At 61.4% G+C, this 16,415-nt stretch overlaps 2 protein-coding genes across 10 annotated transcripts; one reads left to right on the forward strand and one right to left on the reverse strand.

Moving 5' to 3' along the window:
- The first annotated feature begins 1,673 nt into the window (after nucleotides 1–1,673).
- Nucleotides 1,674–14,774, forward strand: CRLF1 (cytokine receptor like factor 1). 3 transcript variants are annotated; one of them, XM_053219603.1, is made up of 9 exons: nucleotides 1,674–1,814; nucleotides 6,411–6,692; nucleotides 6,990–7,119; nucleotides 7,294–7,463; nucleotides 8,486–8,643; nucleotides 8,716–8,884; nucleotides 10,975–11,162; nucleotides 11,276–11,318; nucleotides 14,671–14,774. In XM_053219603.1, exons 1-9 carry the CDS (start codon nucleotides 1,703–1,705, stop codon nucleotides 14,673–14,675), a joined length of 1,257 nt encoding a protein of 418 aa, XP_053075578.1. In that variant the 5' UTR covers nucleotides 1,674–1,702; the 3' UTR covers nucleotides 14,676–14,774. The 3 variants fall into 3 exon arrangements, with proteins under 3 accessions (XP_053075578.1, XP_053075576.1, XP_053075577.1); XM_053219601.1 differs by lacking the exon at nucleotides 14,671–14,774 and adding an exon at nucleotides 11,869–12,206 and having other exon boundaries at nucleotides 11,271–11,318; XM_053219602.1 differs by lacking the exon at nucleotides 14,671–14,774 and adding an exon at nucleotides 11,869–12,206.
- REX1BD (required for excision 1-B domain containing) lies at nucleotides 12,508–15,557 on the reverse strand. 7 transcript variants are annotated; one of them, XR_008297194.1, is made up of 6 exons: nucleotides 15,100–15,546; nucleotides 14,923–15,005; nucleotides 14,335–14,563; nucleotides 13,872–13,966; nucleotides 13,360–13,439; nucleotides 12,508–12,729 (listed from the first exon to the last, which is right to left on the reverse strand). XR_008297194.1 is itself a non-coding variant. In XM_053219605.1 (6 exons), the coding sequence occupies exons 1-6, from the start codon at nucleotides 15,199–15,201 to the stop codon at nucleotides 12,657–12,659; spliced, it is 606 nt and encodes a 201-aa protein (XP_053075580.1). In that variant the 5' UTR covers nucleotides 15,202–15,396; the 3' UTR covers nucleotides 12,508–12,656. The 7 variants fall into 7 exon arrangements, 4 of the variants coding, with proteins under 4 accessions (XP_053075580.1, XP_053075581.1, XP_053075582.1 ...); XM_053219605.1 differs by having other exon boundaries at nucleotides 13,872–13,910; nucleotides 15,100–15,396; XM_053219606.1 differs by having other exon boundaries at nucleotides 13,872–13,910; nucleotides 14,335–14,539; nucleotides 15,100–15,315.
- Between the last annotated feature and the right edge of the window lie 858 nt (nucleotides 15,558–16,415).

Genomic DNA, 16,415 nt, shown 5'->3' on the forward strand with positions numbered 1-16,415 from the left:
TGAACGGCAGTGTACTACTCCAGGGCTTTACTCTCTCATCAACCCACCCAGAATCCAGAATGTGCGTGTGCAGAGCCCCCCCAGGATCCTGTCCTCCAATCCTCTTTTCTGACAGTCTGGGGTCTGAGTTGGGGATCCAAGCAACAGGAGTGGAGGGTAGCTTTTGAGCAAACAAGGTGAGGACTCCTGAGCCACGCTCAGAAGCTTTTACCCCTCTGGATGGTTAGGGACATGGAGAGAGAGGGTCCAGGCCTCTAAGGGAACCCCTCTGTAAGGGAAGTTAGAGCCCTTTCTCTCTCTGGGCACACCGCTGGGGGCAGGGCTGAGACTCAAACCTCCGGGCTGGAGGTGTCCCTGGAACTCTCATCTCAAGCACCCCCTAAACCTCCGGAGAGGCCAGGAGCCCTTCTATCTTGGGCACTGCATCGGGTGCTGACCGACAGGAGGGGAGTGAGGCGCCCGGGCCAGGAGGGGTCCCGAAACCCAAGCAGTGGCCAAAAATAATAACACGGAGAAGGCGCAGAAAAAAAGGAAGACAAACTATGCGTCGCTCCGGGCAGCCGGCGTTACCTGGAGTCGGCGGGCGGCGGCCGCCGGAGCTATTACTCACTGCGTGGCGCACCCCACCCGCGGGCCGCTGAACTGATTTTTCCGTGGGGAGGGGTGTCAGTGAGTCGGGGTGGGCCTCCTCGCCACTCTCCTCGTGGGTACCCTTCCCGTCCCGCTTGCGGGACCGGGGCAAATCCCCGTCCCCGCTCCCACCAGGTCCCATTTCTCCCAGTCTGTCCGCGCCGGAGCTCCCTCCTAAGGCCCCCAGAGCCCCCTGAGGAACCTCAGCCCTGTCCTGCGTGAAGGGGACAGCTGAGCCAGGGCAGGGCCGGGGATTCCGTTGGCTTCCAGCTTTTTCTCAGTCTTCCCTCCAGCAAAGCCTGGGACCGAGGCTGCGCGCGGAGGACCGAGGAGAGGCGGGATGAAGTGGGAGGCGGGGGGCACTGGGCCGAGAGCGGTGGGATCCGCGCGCCCAGGGCGTGGGGCTGGGGGGTACGACTCTTGGGCCCCTGGGGAAGAAGGAGGGGTGGAAATGGGAGCAGGCGGGGCTCAGGGACCACTCAGTGGGGGGGGCGGGGCTAAAAACCGGGGTGGGGGCCGAGGCAGGATGGGGGGGGAGGAGCGGGCCAGGGCTGGGGGCCGCAGGGGACACTTAAGGGGCAAAGGGCTGAGAGCAGGGTGCAGGGAAGTGGGCAGACGTATGAAAACGGGGTTGGGGGCGCCAGGTCCCAGATTGGGGGTGGGGAGCCTGGAGCTGGCGGGGTTGGAAAGAGTTCTCAGGCTGGTAGGGGCTGAGCGGGGGCTTCCGGGCCGCGGGACAGGGCGCGCGCGGTGTGCGGCGGGGCGGAGGCCGGACGGGTGGGGCGCGCGGTGCCCGCGGGCGGGCGGGCGGCGGGGAGGCCGGTGCGGGGCCCGCCACCCCCCCGGGGCCGGGCCGGGCCGGGGGCGGGGCCGGGCGGGGCCAGCGGCGCATTAGCGCCTTGTCAATTCGGCTGCTCAGACTTGCTCCGGCCTCCGCGCCCGCGCCCAGCGACGTGCGGGCTGCTTGGCCCGCGCCCTCCCGCGCCGGCCTCGAGCCCCGCGCCCTGCGCCCCGCGCCGCCGCAGCCGCCGCCCGCCGCCTCCTGCCGCGCGCCCCCGGCAGCGCCGGCCCCATGCCCGCCGGCCGCCCGGGCCCCGCCGCCCAATCCGCGCGGCGGCCGCCGCCGCTGCTGCCCCTACTGCTACTCTGCGTCCTCGGGGCGCCGAGAGCCGGATCAGGAGCCCGTGAGTACCCGGCGTCCTGTTCCCTTCTTCCCGCCTGGGCCGAGAGCGTGCGCCCCGGGGGCAGCTGCGGGGGGAGGGGGGCGCGGGCGCCACCTGGACGGCCCGGGAACAAAGGAAGGCGCCCCCGGCGCGGCCCTCGGGGCGCCCTCACCTGCGGGGCGCACGGCGCCGCAGTCCCCCGGCCAGAGGGTCTGGCTTCCACGCCCTAGGCCTTCTTACCTGGGCCGCCCGGCCGGGGACACCCGGCTCTGCCCTGGGGGTCGGGGGTCCCGCGGCCTGGGACTCGCTGAACTCCAGGACGCGGCGGGTGCACGCAACAGCGCCCGTGGACTCGGAGCCGTGGAGACCAAGGGGCACCGCTCCCAGTCAGGGGCGCACGCGGTAGGCGCGTTGGGTGCTGGCTCCGGGCGCCCCCCCCTCCCCGAGTGGAGGGATGAGCCCCGCGAGGAAGGCGGGGCGGCGGGAGGGGGGCCGCTCTGGCCGCCTGGCGCGCGGCCCGGGGTCCCCGGGGACGCGCCTCTCCGCGGGCCGGCGCCGCCGCCGCCGCCCTCCCCTAGCGGGACCCCGCGCTCGGGGGTCCGCGGAGTCCCAGCCACCGGCGGGCTCGGAACCATTCCTGGCCAGGCTGCGCGGGGCTGAGAGTCTCCACCGAGAGAAATCTTTGTGAGCGAGTGGGAGAGAGTGAGAGGGAGCAGGAGCCAGCGAGTCCGGGCACCAGTGGCCCAGCCTTGGTGGTGGTGGTGGTGGGGGTGGGGGGGCAACAGGGAACCCACGGCCCGCAGCCCAAGACCCCCGCCCTGTCAGGAGCTCCTGGCCCCCGGCACTCTCTGTCCCCCCCATCAGAAGCACACCCCCTCCAGGACACCGTCTCTACATCCAGACCCTCTCTGGGACACACCCAGAGACACACAAAGACACACTGGCTTGTGGCCCGTCACCCTCGCCCTCAGATGAGCGCACACTGCAGCCCAGATGCACATTCGCACACCATCGGGGCGCGCACACACACATTCCATCCCTGACACACACACATTCGTGGTCACACACATTCCTCCGGGGGAGGCAACACAGGGGTATACACGCAGGCACAGCCTGCCCTGGACGTTCCCAGTCGTTCCATGCGCCCCATCCAGGCGCGCGGGTCGCTGGGGGCCCGCACACACTGCTCCCCAGGCCATCCCACGCTACACAGAGCCATTTGCAAGCTTCCTGTGGTGCTCTTCCAGAAAGGACGGGGTCTGGGCACCCCCTGGGGACACTTGCTGAAAGCCCCGCATGCCCAAGGTGCCTGGGCAGGTGAGGGGCTGACCCAGGCCCTCCCGGGTTCCCTGGCAACTCTGCTCTAGGCCGTGAGTAGTGCCTGTAAGTGCCACTGTTAGTGGCTGGCTTTGTTTCCCAGTCCGCAGAGCAGCAGGCAAAGGTGGTGGTGGTTGGGGGGATTGTTGTGCGTGTGTTTTTTCCTTTAAGAGGGAAGAAATTAAATAAAAGATTCTCACACCTCAGCAATATGTTTCTACTTACGGTGTGTCTTAGCACCTGACCAGCAGGCGGGTGGGTCGTAAAGTGTCTGCAGGTACCAGCGGGACAGGAGATGGGGACCCCTGTCGGGACCCCGGGATGGAGGCCACCCTCCTGCCTTGCTTGCAGAGAATCTCACACTTTTCCCTTTTAAAACACATGGTGTTCCTTTTTAATAACGGCAGTGGCTCCAGATTGGGAAGGGAGAAGGAAAAAACTTTTAAAGGCCCCAGCTCTGTGTGAAAGGCAGGGAGGCAGGGAGCAAGGGGAGGGGGGTGGTTATCCAAAAGCTTAGCTCAGGGATATGCTTTGGGGAGCCTTCAAGGAGGCCCCCCCAAACCAGGCAAGGGCCCCTACGACCTTCGTGGGCTGTTCCCAGCTGCTTTGCCTGGCCTGAAATGTGTGCGTCCAGGTCCCAAGCGCCTTGGCCCATTGTTTGGGGAGACCTGAAGGGAGCTGGGAGCCAGCTGGGACCTCAGAACTGGGACGGGCTGTAATCCCCATAGTTCCTAGGTGCTGCAGTGTGCTGGGCCCTCTGGACATCATGATCTCATCTCATTAATCTCCCCAACAGGTAGAACGTATTTTCCTCCCATTTTATGGAGGAGGAAACTGAGAACAGGAGAGGGGAAGCCAATTGCTCAGGTGCTCCAGCTGGGATTGGCACCGACGTCCCAGGAGAAGTCCCCATTCTGACCTTTTCTGGTGGAACTTGGGGGGGGGGGGGACTGGCCTGTCCAGGCCCGCCTGGCCTTGCCCTCTCGCCCTGTCCCCCGCCCAGCCCCAGGAGGGCAGCTGCAGCTGCTGGCAGGCAGGCCACGCCAGCCCAGGCCAGGCGGGTGTGGCAGAGGGGCAGTGCCCCCCAGCCAAGACCCCCCAGAGAGCCCCTTCCTGGCTAAGATGATGCTGGTGGGTGGGGGGCAGGAGGGGCGTGACCTACCCCCAAACGGTTGAGAGTGGGCCTGGGGTCCAGGCAGGCCTGGCCGTGCCTCCCACCCTGGTGGGGGGGCCCAGGCAGGAAGCGGTGGGTGGGCCGGGGCAGAGACGCTGGCACGCCCGAGTTCATGCCGAAGGAATTCCGAATTAGCGGGCGGCTGGCTGCCTGGGACCTCCGGGGCGGCCCCCTGGCCCCCGCCCCCGGCCGCCCCCGCCTCCTCGGCTCTGGCCCGCTCAGCCGGCTTCTTCGCACGGACGCTGAGACCTCCGGCGAGCCCTGGGCCAAGCCCCAAACGCAACTGTGATCCCAGGCTCCAGCAAGAAATGGCCCTCAAGCCAAGTTTGCCCCGGAAAACCGTCAGGGCCAGCGGGGAGAACCACGTCCACCCCACCTCGCCCATCTGAGGCAGTGAGGGCCAGCAAAGGGCAGCCGCTGGCATTCAGGGTGCCTCCCAAGGGGCCAGGATCACCCTGTCCTTGGCTGCCATCTTAGGGAAGCTGGGCTACCCCCACCCTGCTGCCCCCCTGCAGTCCCTTTTTACAGCTGCCTGGGAATCCTTTTAAAATGTAAATCTTCCCCTGTTAGGAACCCTGGAATAACCCCTCCCTGCAGGTCTGGCACTGCTGACCTCCCAGACCTCATTCCCCACCACTCCTGCCCCAGGACCTTTGCACTTGCTGCTCCCACTGCCTGGACACTCTCTCCCAGATGTTTTCTTGGTTACTTCAACTTTATTCAGGTCTCAGCTCAAATGCCTCATCAGATAGGTCTCCTGGGGGCGTGCTTCACTTTCTCCCTTATTTATTCTTAGATATTTATTTGTACTTTTTCCTGTTGCTCCCTTGGATTCAAGGCCCACAAGGGCAGGAATATTGAGTATCTTGGTCACCATTGTGCCCTCAGCTCCTGGCAAACTGTAGATGTTCCATGCATGCATGCATGCATGAATGAACAAATGAGTGAATGGGTCCTCACAACTGCTCTTGGTGGAGGGAGAGGCGCCTTCCCAGAGGCTCAAAGAAATAAAGTGAATGGGCCAAGCTTCCACAGTCAGCTGGGGGCATTTGAACCCAGGTCAGCCTGGCTTAAACATCCCGCAGGGTTGTCCTTAAGACAATATTTTCACTCCTCTCAAACATGTGGTTTATACCACGATGCCCATCTTCCAGATGGGGAGACTGAGGCTCAGAGAGGGGGATCAGGGTCTTGGACTGCGCAGCCTCTCACCCTTATACGGACCTTGGTAAACAGACTCTTCTTAGGTTCTAACCCCAGCAGTAGACAGGAGGGAGGACAGCAACCATGGTATCCCCGAGACCCTTGTGCCCAGCACCCAGTTCCACACAATCCTGTTTAGGAAGTCACTTTCCATCTGATCTTCCCAATGGCCCTAGGGATCATGAGCTTTCTTGCTCCCGTCTTGCAGATTAGGAAAAATGAGTTGAAGGAAAGAACAATGAGAGCCAGTCCCTTTGGATGGGGGTTGGGGGCCTAGAGTTTGCCCCGGCCTCCTTCAGTTTCAGCAGCACAGAGCAACAAATTTGGGTTTCAGTAGCGTGCCCTTCTCTCATTCAATGACTTTGGGCAAGAGATGATGACTCAGAGCCTCAGTTTTTTCACCTGTAAGATTACCAGGATTCTAGTAGGAGTCAGTACACTTTTTTAGAAGTGTCTCCCTCCCCCCACCCCCAAAGACATACCTACTATGCGTGTGCCTGTAGGGATATCAATCTTTTACTTCTAATTGCCAAAAATGAAATAAAGAAAAGTAAAGAAAAGGCGAGAAAAAGAATGTAATAGTTGTCAGAACTATGTGCGAAGCCAGATTTACTTGAGTCTGAATGGGCGTTTATGCCTGAGTTTTGTGACCCCTCCCAGAGCCTTGGGCACGTCCGTGAAGACGCGGCTTGGAAGGACCTGAGTTGTGGAATCACAACGGTCCTGAGGCTAAATCTTGGCTTTGCCGCCAACCTTGGGCTGGTCACTTGGCCTAATTGAACCTCAGTTTCCTTATCTGTGAAATGGGAGGCAAAAACAAACAGCTCGTTTGTAGGATTGCCATGAGTCCAGAAGTCCTAGCATGGTGGGGGGCTCAGGGCAACTCCATCTCACGCCTGACGGGCACTCCTCTCTGACCCCAGACACGGCTGTCATCAGCCCCCAGGACCCCACGCTCCTCATCGGCTCCTCCCTGCAGGCCACATGCTCAGTGCACGGGGACCCGTCAGGCGCCACAGCTGAGGGCCTCTACTGGACCCTCAACGGACGCCGCCTAGCCCCCGAGCTCTCCCGTGTGCTCAACGCCTCCACCCTGGCCCTCGCCCTGGCCAACCTCAACGGATCCAGGCAGCAGTCAGGCGACAACCTCGTGTGCCACGCTCGTGACGGCAGCATCCTGGCTGGCTCCTGTCTCTATGTTGGCTGTAAGCGGGCCCCCAGGATATCCATGGGCAACTCCTGGGAGAGGGGCATGCATCACGGGCCCTCTGGCCCAGGACTGAACAGTGGGCATGCTGGTTGAGAGGCAGGGACTTCTGGGCGTGGGCATGAGAGCCTGGAACCCCCGAACCTGTCCCCAGGAGGTTCCAGGCAGACAGCCTTGCCAACAGCCACTCTGGTCACCCTCCTTCTACTCCAAGATGGGGGCCCAGCTGGTGGCTAGCAACCTCACCTATCCAGGGCTGGTCCAGACCCTCAGTCCCCTGCACCCCCTTCCCCAGTGCCCCCAGAGAAACCCTTCAACATCAGCTGCTGGTCCAAGAACATGAAGGACCTGACCTGCCGCTGGACGCCGGGAGCCCATGGGGAAACCTTCCTCCACACCAACTACTCTCTCAAGTACAAGCTGAGGTTGGTGGTGGTGGCGGCCCTTGGGTGACGTGTGTTCCAGCCTGGCTGTGAGGTCTTGGCAAAGCCCACCCTCTCCAAGCCGGGTGTCCCTTCTGCCCTCTGGGGCTGCCATGGGGAGGTCTGGGGGGTCTGAAGAGACTCTCCTGTGTCCTCACACCCCCTCCTGCCCTGCAGGTGGTACGGGCAGGACAACACGTGTGAGGAGTACCACACGGTAGGGCCTCATTCCTGCCACATCCCCAAGGACCTGGCTCTCTTTACGCCCTATGAGATCTGGGTAGAGGCCACCAACCGGCTGGGCTCGGCCCGCTCCGATGTGCTCACCCTGGACATCCTGGATGTGGGTGAGCCCCCCCACCCCAGCTCCTAGGCCCACGAGGGAGCCTGCACCTCCTCTCTCGGCTCAGCTCATGGCTGAGGCTCCAGCTCCGACCCTGGCTGGGGCCGGGAGGAACTAGGCATCCACCCCTTGGTCCCCAGTCCCCTAAAGCAGCCAGGATACCCCCACTCTGTGGAGAACACCTGGCCTGGCTGCCTCCCCCTCGGCAGCCCAGGTGTGCAAGAGGGGGCCCCGGGGGAGCTGGGAGGGGGCGCCCAGGTCGGGAGGCGCCCCAGGAAGCCTCAGCCTGGAGCTGGGGGGGGGGGTGCGCAGGCGGGAGGCAGGAAACGGATGATCTGCGAGCAGAATTGGGCCTAATCTAATTAGGGTGTTTCTCGGCCCCTAGCAGGCCTGTGCCTTAACCCTTTCAGACCCTCACTAAGGCCCAGGGGGAGAGGCCAGACCTCTCTGCTGCCCACAGGGCTCCCAGAAGGATCCCCAGAAGGCTAGTAGCCATCCCCCAACCCAGTCGGCTTCCTGCCTTGCTTCCTCAAGTCCTGAAGGTGCAGTGGGCAGGTTCTGAGCCTCAGTCTTCCCTCTGCACCAGGAAGGCTGTCATTTGAAAACTTTTGTAAAGAAAGAAGGTCCAGAGGTGCAGGTGGGCAGTGGACGGGGGGCGGGGTGAGGTCAGGAGGAGCTTCCCAGGGGTCTGGCAGCCTCATGGCCCCCTGGCCTCCTGGGCATAATAATAATAGCATCAGCCAGGCAGCGTCTGCTTTTACATAGTTCCCTGAAGATAGGATTATGTTTCTCCTGTCACAGATAATAAGGGTGATAACAGCTAACATTAATTGAGTGCTTCTAGGTGCTGAGTGTTTCCCAAATATTATCTAATGTAATCCACCCGTCCTGAAAGGGCGGGGGGGGGGGGGGAGAGGGCAGAACCCAGGCAGGTGCCACCAAAGCCCTGTGCGCTGAGATCTGAGCCCACACGGGGCCAGCCCGGTTCTGGGACAGCTGAGTGATTAAGCCCCTCCCACCCCACAGTGACCACCGACCCCCCACCCGATGTGCACGTGAGCCGAGTTGGGGGCCTGGAGGACCAGCTGAGCGTACGCTGGGTTTCCCCGCCGGCCCTCAAGGACTTCCTCTTCCAAGCCAAGTACCAAATCCGCTACCGAGTGGAGGACAGCGTGGATTGGAAGGTGCCTGACACCCCCCCCCCCACCCCTTGCGCCTCCCCCGCCCCCGGCCTCTTACCCTGCCACTGCCGCCAGGTGGTGGACGATGTGAGCAACCAGACCTCCTGCCGCCTGGCCGGCCTGAAGCCAGGCACCGTCTACTTCGTACAAGTGCGCTGCAATCCCTTTGGCATCTACGGCTCCAAGAAGGCAGGGATCTGGAGCGAGTGGAGCCACCCCACGGCCGCCTCCACCCCTCGCAGTGGTGAGCACCCTAGCAGGGCTGGGTGGTCAGGAGACTTCTCCCAAAGCAGCGAGAGCCTCTGTTTCTTTGTTTCCTCTGAGAGAGCAGAGGTCTCAAGTTGGTGGCTCCTGGGGCCAAATGTGGCCCTTGGATCCATTTTCTTTGACCTGTCATTTGGGGGCAGGGGGGGAGTTTGACCTACTTGCAGACATTTAAAGACAGGAAGTTTTAACACCAATATCTTAGGTTTCCTGGAAAAATTAATTGTCTAGAAAATGTTGGGGTGCCTGGCTGGCTCAGCTGGAAGAGCATGAGACTCTTGATCTCAGGGTTGTGTGTTCAAGCCCCACGTTGGGTTTAGAGAGTACTTAAAGATAAAATCTTGAAAAAAGAAAATGTAACAGGACACAGCCAGAGTTGCCCCACATTCCCCATCAGCAGAGGTGGCCCCTTCACTCAGGGCCCTCACTCTCTAGTGGCCCCATCCCCACCAGGCCCATTTTGCCCATCTGTACCCCCTCCCTAATCCCTAAAGGCAAGTGAGTTTGAAACCTCTGCTTCTGAGGCTGATCAGCTACCAACTCTCCCTCTAATGGGCCTTGGTTTCCCCTTCTGATCAAGGTAGGGGAATGGGGACCATCAGGGGCCCGAGTCTGACTTCCCTTGCCATCTGGGGCTTCTCTAAGCCCATGAGCCTCCATTCTCTTTGCGAAATGGTACGAAATATGTTACATGAAATGTCTGCCCTCAGCTTTTCCATCTGGAAAGTGGGGACAATAATCATACCCACCTCAGGCTATTGTTAGGGTTAGATGAGGTAATCCAAGAAAGTGCACTCGCGTGGTGGGCGCCATCTAAGTGTTTGCAAGTGGTACTTACTATGGTTCCCATCTCCTGCGCCCCCATCGTTTCACCCCAAGGGAGCCTCCTCTTCTCAGGTGAGGACACAGAGGCCCTAGGAGGTCCAGCCAGCCCCCAAGGTCACACAGGAAACTGAATTCAGTTTCCTTGAAGTCCAGGTCCATCCTCGTGGGATGATGGGAAAACTGAGGCCCAGAGGGTGTTTCAAAGCGGGGCTAGGGGTGGGGGGCAGAGCCAGGCTCCAGCCAGTTCCCCAGCCCCCATCCTGGGCCCCTCCAGGTTCTGGGGGTGGGCGGGAGTGAACACGGCCGGGAGGGGCCTGCGCCTTGGCCCCTGCTCGTGCCCAGCACCTGCGATTCTTGCACGGGAGCCAGCAGGCGGCTGCGTCCGCTGGAGAGGCTAGGGAGGCCGGGGGAGGCCAGCAGGGGCGGTGGGGGCCGTGGTCGTGCCAGGGCCTGTCAGCGGGTTCCCGGCGTTATTTATGACGTGAGGCCGATGTCCTTATCTGCCGGCCTGCTAGGGGCTGGCTGCGGCCGGCAGCTGGACAGACAGGCCGGCCTCCCACCTGGCCCTCCCAGCCCACTCCCCATCCCACTGGCTCCTTCTCTCAGGCCTGTCCTGGGGACCGTCCCTCCCCCTGGCCCCCTTGGGGTCTGGTCTCACTGTCTCCCTCCATCCCTCTGTCACTCTCTTCCCCTGTATCTCTCTGCATTTCTGCCTTTTTTGGTTTCTGTGTCCCTACATCCCCACATCACTGTCTCTGCCCACTCCAGTCCTCTCTTGACCTTGCCCTTTTCTGTCCCTCTGCATTTGCTGTCCCCTGTTGCTCGGGCCCTTCTGACATCTCCCTGTCTCTCCTTGTCTCCATCTTCCCATCTCTGCCTCTCTTTCTCCAGCTGTCTCTCTCTCTCTCTTTCTCTGTCCCCTGCTCGGTGTCTGAGTCTCACCTCATCTGGCCCTGGCTTCGCTCCTTCTCCCCCTCCCTTCCACTCACACCTGGCTCAGGCCACGGGAATCAGTTTCCTGGAGGAGACATGAAGGAAGACCTTCTCCTTCCCCTGCCTCCTACCTCCTCGGGGGCTCAGCTGGGCTGCTGTGCTGGGTGGTAGACAGGACCCGGTCCCGGAGAAACCGGGAGGGAGGTGCCCAAGGGCAACACGGTCCCACCAAGGCGCGGAACCTCCCTCTGCTGCCCTCGCGCGCCCTCTGGCGGGCGCGTCATGACGCTGCGGCTCCTCCCCCCACATCAGAGCGCCCGGGCCCGGGCGGCGGGGCGTGCGAGCCGCGGGGCGGCGAGCCGAGCTCGGGGCCGGTGCGGCGCGAGCTCAAGCAGTTCCTGGGCTGGCTCAAGAAGCACGCGTACTGCTCGAACCTGAGCTTCCGCCTCTACGACCAGTGGCGAGCCTGGATGCAGAAGTCACACAAGACCCGCAACCAGGTAGGAAGGAGGGACCCGCGGGCGAGGGATGGAGTGGTGGGGGCTGGGAGGGAATCGGGCTGGGGAGGTAGGTCCGCAGCCCCCAGACACTGCCTCCTTCCTTCCAAGCACAGGACGAGGGGATCCTGCCCTCGGGCAGACGGGGCACGACGAGAGGTAAGGGGGGCCCACCCCAGCTGCCTGGGTGGGTGGGTGGGCGGGCAAGGGAGGGAGACAAGGGCCCCTCCTGGTGGCCACAGGCTCGTGGGCCCCCCCACCCTCAGCCTTAGAGTTGCTGAGATGGAATCCCTTCCTCCATGTCTTATTCATCAGCATTTACCTAACACCTAGTGATTACCTAGTCCTGTGGCCTTTAGCCTAGTAAAAGCATCTGAGCCCAGAAAACGTCCAAAGTGGAATGTCATCTTCAAGAATGAACATACTCACCCCAGTTAGCATATATGAGCACCTACTGCATGCTCGCCCTGTGCCAAGTGCTTTACCCACGGGACACCCTTTGGGACGAACAGATAGTCTTACTTCTCAAATGGGGAAACCAAGGCCCTGAAAGGGGCAGTACCCTAACTCAAGGTCACCAAGCTGAAAGTGGCAGGGCCCCGACCTGAACTGGGGCCTCCTCAACTGCTCTGTAATTGGCAGAGTACCCTTGGAGGGTACTGGCCCCTCCCAGGCTCCCTGCTTAGCTTGGCTTCCCCTCTGCCTGCAGGTCCTGCCAGATAAGCTCTAGGGACTGGGGCCACCCTCCCTGCTGCGTGGAGACCTGGGGGCTGCACCCAGACTGGGGGCTAACTCTGTACCCTCACCTCAGGGCACCGAGCACCCTCAGCAGGAGCTGGGGTGGGTGTTCTGAGGGTCACAACATCCTTGACCTCCATGTGAGGCCACTCTTGGGTGCAACTCCAGTGGGGGTATGTGTGAGGATTGGCTAAGCTGCCCAGAAACCCTGCCAGGGCTGGGGGTGAAGAGGGGTCATTATTCCCCCACCCCCACCTCATCCAGGACCCCTGCAAAGAATCTTTTTAAATAAACAAGCTATTTAGGTGCCCTGATTGTGAAGATGTTTGGGGCTCGATTGGCCCAGGGTAGGGGCTGTGGGGTTTAGGGGAAGCACGAGGAATCCTAATGACCCACCCTATGGGCTTGGAATCTTTGCCTCCCAGAATTTCAGACTCTGTCTCCAGGATGTGAAATATCTGGTTTTAAACTCACTGGAGGGTGTGATCCAAAACACCAGCCCTACTGTCCAGGAGCAGGGGGAGTCATACCTGCCATCCCTGGCCTTGTGGGGCCTCCTCCCCAGGGACACCCACTCTAGCACCCCAGGACACAGAGACAGTGGAGCAGCTACAGACGAAGGGTTCTTTATTGTGGGAGGTGCAGCAAACTCAAGGGCAGTCGGCGACCTGGTGGAGCGTGACCCCAGCCAGCTGACAGTCAAGGGGTAGGCTTGGGGACATTTCCCATATCCCTTGGTGTGTCACTGGGGAGCCACCATCACTCGGCAGATTCTGCATCAAACCTAAGGTCCTGAAGAACCTCGCTGATTGCTTCCATGGTTTTAATCACCCTACAAGAGTGGATGGGAACTATAAATAAAACCCAGATGGGGCGAATTAGCTGCCACTGCGAAGCTCCTAGGGGGCCGTGGCAAGCCCCGGGCCCTCCTGCCCGCCGCCAGAGTTCCAGGCAGAACTAGTGGCCGAGAGAACCATTTGGGTGCCTGGGAGAAGGGGTGGTCCTGTGGGTGAGAGTGGGCAGAGAGAAAAAGCCGTCTTGAGCAGGTGCCATCAGAAGGTTGTGCTATGTCACATAGCAGATATTGAGTGGGTGCGCACTCGTGGGTGCTTGCAGGGGCTGGAGGTAGGAATGTGCAGGCCCGTGTCGGGTGGGCAACCGTGTCCAAGCTCTAAGTCCAGCCATGTGAGCAAGATGGGCATGTATGAGGTGCCCAACTGTGTCCCAGAAATGTGCGAGTCTGGTGTGAAATTGTAGGATGTGTGCACCGGGACAATGTGTGCTGTATGTCTGGGAACCACCAGGTAAGACTCCAGCGTGCACACCCTAAGGGTTGTGTGCAGGTCCAAAGGGTCAGCCCAGTATGACTGTGCCAGCCTTGGGGCACACCTGGCTGAGAGTGGGTGCCTGAAGGTGCACGTGCAAATCTAACACCTCCAGCCCACTGGGAGTAAGCGCTCACTTCATCTTCAGCTGGTGCGTCTCCAGGGTATCTTCCTGCCCAGTCAGCTCTGGCGTCCCCATCAGCTGCAGCAGGGCCACCTGATGTGGACAACGGGAAGGATGTCACAGCTGGCAGGACCCCCGCCCTCCCACACAGATCAGGCAGGGAGACACTGAAGCACCCAGAAAGGCAGCACAGGATGGGGGCATGGCAGGGTTTCGCGAGGGGTGGTGCTTCGCACGCACGGAGTCTGCGAGTCAGTTTCAAGGGCCCCCCCCCCCCAGAAGGATCGAGTGGGCAGGCCCTAGATTAGTGGGTGGTGCAATGTGGGTGTGGTCGCGTGAAGGCGTGGCATGAGCATAGCGGCACAGGCTCAGCCAGGAATTGGTGACAGGGGTGGAGTAGGTAGGACCTCATAGTCCCCAGGACGCGTGTGGAAGTGGGCCAAACACCTAGACTGGGATTGGGGTCTCCTAAAGCAGCGCGGCCTGGGAATCCCACTTTAGAGAGCGATGTGGGCGTGGCCTCACGTGGGCTCGGCCTGGGAAGTGCGTCTCGGTCGGGATTGGCTGTAGGGGTAGAGTAGGCGGGGTCTTGGAACCCAGGGGAGGAGTAGGGCCAGAACCTAGACGGGGATATATATAGCGTTACCCAAAAGGGTGTCTGCTGTGGAAATTCACGCTCCCCAAAATGCACCGGGTTGAGGGCCAGACCTGAGGCTATGGGAATAGCCAAAGGGGTAGGAGCGTAGTGGGGGCGGGCACTGGGCACAGCATTGGGGCTCCGGGGAAGTGGGCGTGTTCTGGGACCAGGGCGGGAGAATCCCAAGTGAAACCTTAGTGGAGGATTGAGGTGGGGCAGGGAGAAGTGGGGTCTGGGTCGCCGGGGCTGGGGTTTGGGTGGCCGGATTCTGGCTGTCGCCTATGAGGTACACAGAGGGCCACGACAGACCAGGCGCGGCGAAGGGGACAGGGGCCGAGGATGGGGCCTCACCGTTGCCAGGCGCGTCTGCTCCAGCTGTTGCAGGCTTCGCACGTGGCTCGCGAGCAGCGGCTGCCCTCTGGGCCCAGACAGCTCGGCCTCCACCGCCAGCACCTCCCGCGAGGCGGCGGCGAAGGTCTGGGTCACCTCGTGCACCGTGCTCCGGTAGCGGGGGAAGTCGTAGGGCGGGCCGCTTCGCAGGTACTGGAGGTGGCCTCTGCGGCAGGTGGGGGTCCTGAGGCTACGCCCCCAGGCTCTCAGGCCCTGCACCCGCACTGACCACCTGAAAGTCCCCCAGGAAGGGTCCTTGGACCCTAGAGTGTGGAGGACACTCTCTGACTCCCGCAGGGTAAACGGAGATGGGCGCACTCCTGCGCTTGGGGAAGGGAGAGACGCCACGCGGAGTGGCCCATCGGGCAGTGGGGACGCGCCCTGGGTCCCAGCGGGGGAAAGCAAAGATCTGGTCCCCCAGCGAACCCCTCCCCACCTCTGACAACACAGCCGCTCAGGGACCCAGCTCCGCCCCCAGGCACGCCCATCCCCGGAGCTGGCTTGGGGCTGAACTCTGCGACCCCTGCCCACCCCTGCGCCCGCACTTACTCCTCCAGCCGGCGGAAGGCCTGCGCGCGCTCAGCCTGCAACTGGTGGATGCGCTGCACCAGCGCCCGGATCGGGGCATCTTTCTACGGGGCGGGGGGCATGGCTGGGGCATGAGGCCGGCGCCCCCAAGCCTGCACCGCCCACCCCGCGCCTGCTCCTGCTCAGGCCCGGGCTCACCCAGGGCCACTCTGGCTCCTCGCGCTCCGAGACACCGGTGGCCACCGCAGTACCGTGCACCGAGGGGACGGCGGAGTCCGCCGAGGCCTTGGCAGTGATCATGACTGCGCAGCCCCGGCCCTGCCCGAGATTAGGGCGCTCCGCTGCACCAGGCGCCCCCTGCAGGCCCGGAGGTCTCCGCACCCCAACCTGTGGCCGGCCAAACCGGAAACCTGGAGATCCAGAGGAAGAATGGAGGAAAGACCAGAGTCTTAGGCCCTGTACCCCCCCATCCACCCCGTTTGTCTCCGTCGAGCTCCTGCTTCCTATCGTGTTTGTCCTAGAATGTACAGCTCTGTAAACAAGGCCATCCCTCGGTTTGTTTGTACACATTTATCTCCACATCTTTCACACTCCCATCCCATTTCCCACTCAAATAAAAAGAGCACAAGAGGTGATCTTTTGCTATGATTGCTGTGACACGAGGATTTGATCAGAGGTTCCCATACTGGAGACTCCAAAGGCTGGAATGCAGCTTTTTTAAAAAAATGCTTGAGGGGTGCCTGGGTGGCTTGGTCAGTTAATCACCCGACTTCGGCTCAGGTCATGATCTCACGGTCCAGGAGTTCGAGCCCCGCATCAGGCTCTGTGCTGACCGCTCAGAGCCTGGAGCCTGTTTCAGATTCTGTGTCTCCCTCTCTCTCTCTCTGCCCCTCCCCTGTTCATGCTCTGTCTCAAAAATAAATAAACGTTAAAATTAAAAAAAAAAAAAAAAGCATATTAAAAAATGCTTGAGGGAGAGAATCCCAAGTAGGCTCTGCTCTGTCAGCACAGAGCCCCATGTGGGGCTTGATCTCACCCATGAGATCTTGACTTGAGCAGAAACCAAGAGTCGGATGCTTAACCAACGGACTCACCCAGGAGCCCCCAGCTGTTTAACAAATCTGGCAGGTACTGTGTGTACTCCTCAGAAAGGAGCTAGCTGAAGGGAGCCTGTGCAAAGGCCAAGTCTGGGGTAGGGGTGAGGCCAGCAGGGCTTCGTTTTAAGTGCACGGGAGGCATTGGAGCTTTCTGCTGGGGATACACTACCTTGTTTGAGCTTTGGGAAGCTTCTTTCTCCAGGGAGAAGTAGATGTTGGTAGCCTAGCCTAGGAAGCAGGGGCCAGCAGTTAACAGGGTTGAAACCCATGAAACAAGAGACATTAGCCTTTAGCTGGTACTCAGATCTGAGTCACTGTCCAGGCCTGGGTTGTCACCTGACACAAAGCCCCAGTCATCTCAAGACAAATAAAAGCATGGCCTTACCGGGGCCAGTCCAGGGCACTCCGAAGCTCACC

Source organism: Acinonyx jubatus, chromosome A2 (assembly GCF_027475565.1).
Source record: "Acinonyx jubatus isolate Ajub_Pintada_27869175 chromosome A2, VMU_Ajub_asm_v1.0, whole genome shotgun sequence".
NCBI classification, from domain to species: domain Eukaryota; kingdom Metazoa; phylum Chordata; class Mammalia; order Carnivora; family Felidae; genus Acinonyx; species Acinonyx jubatus.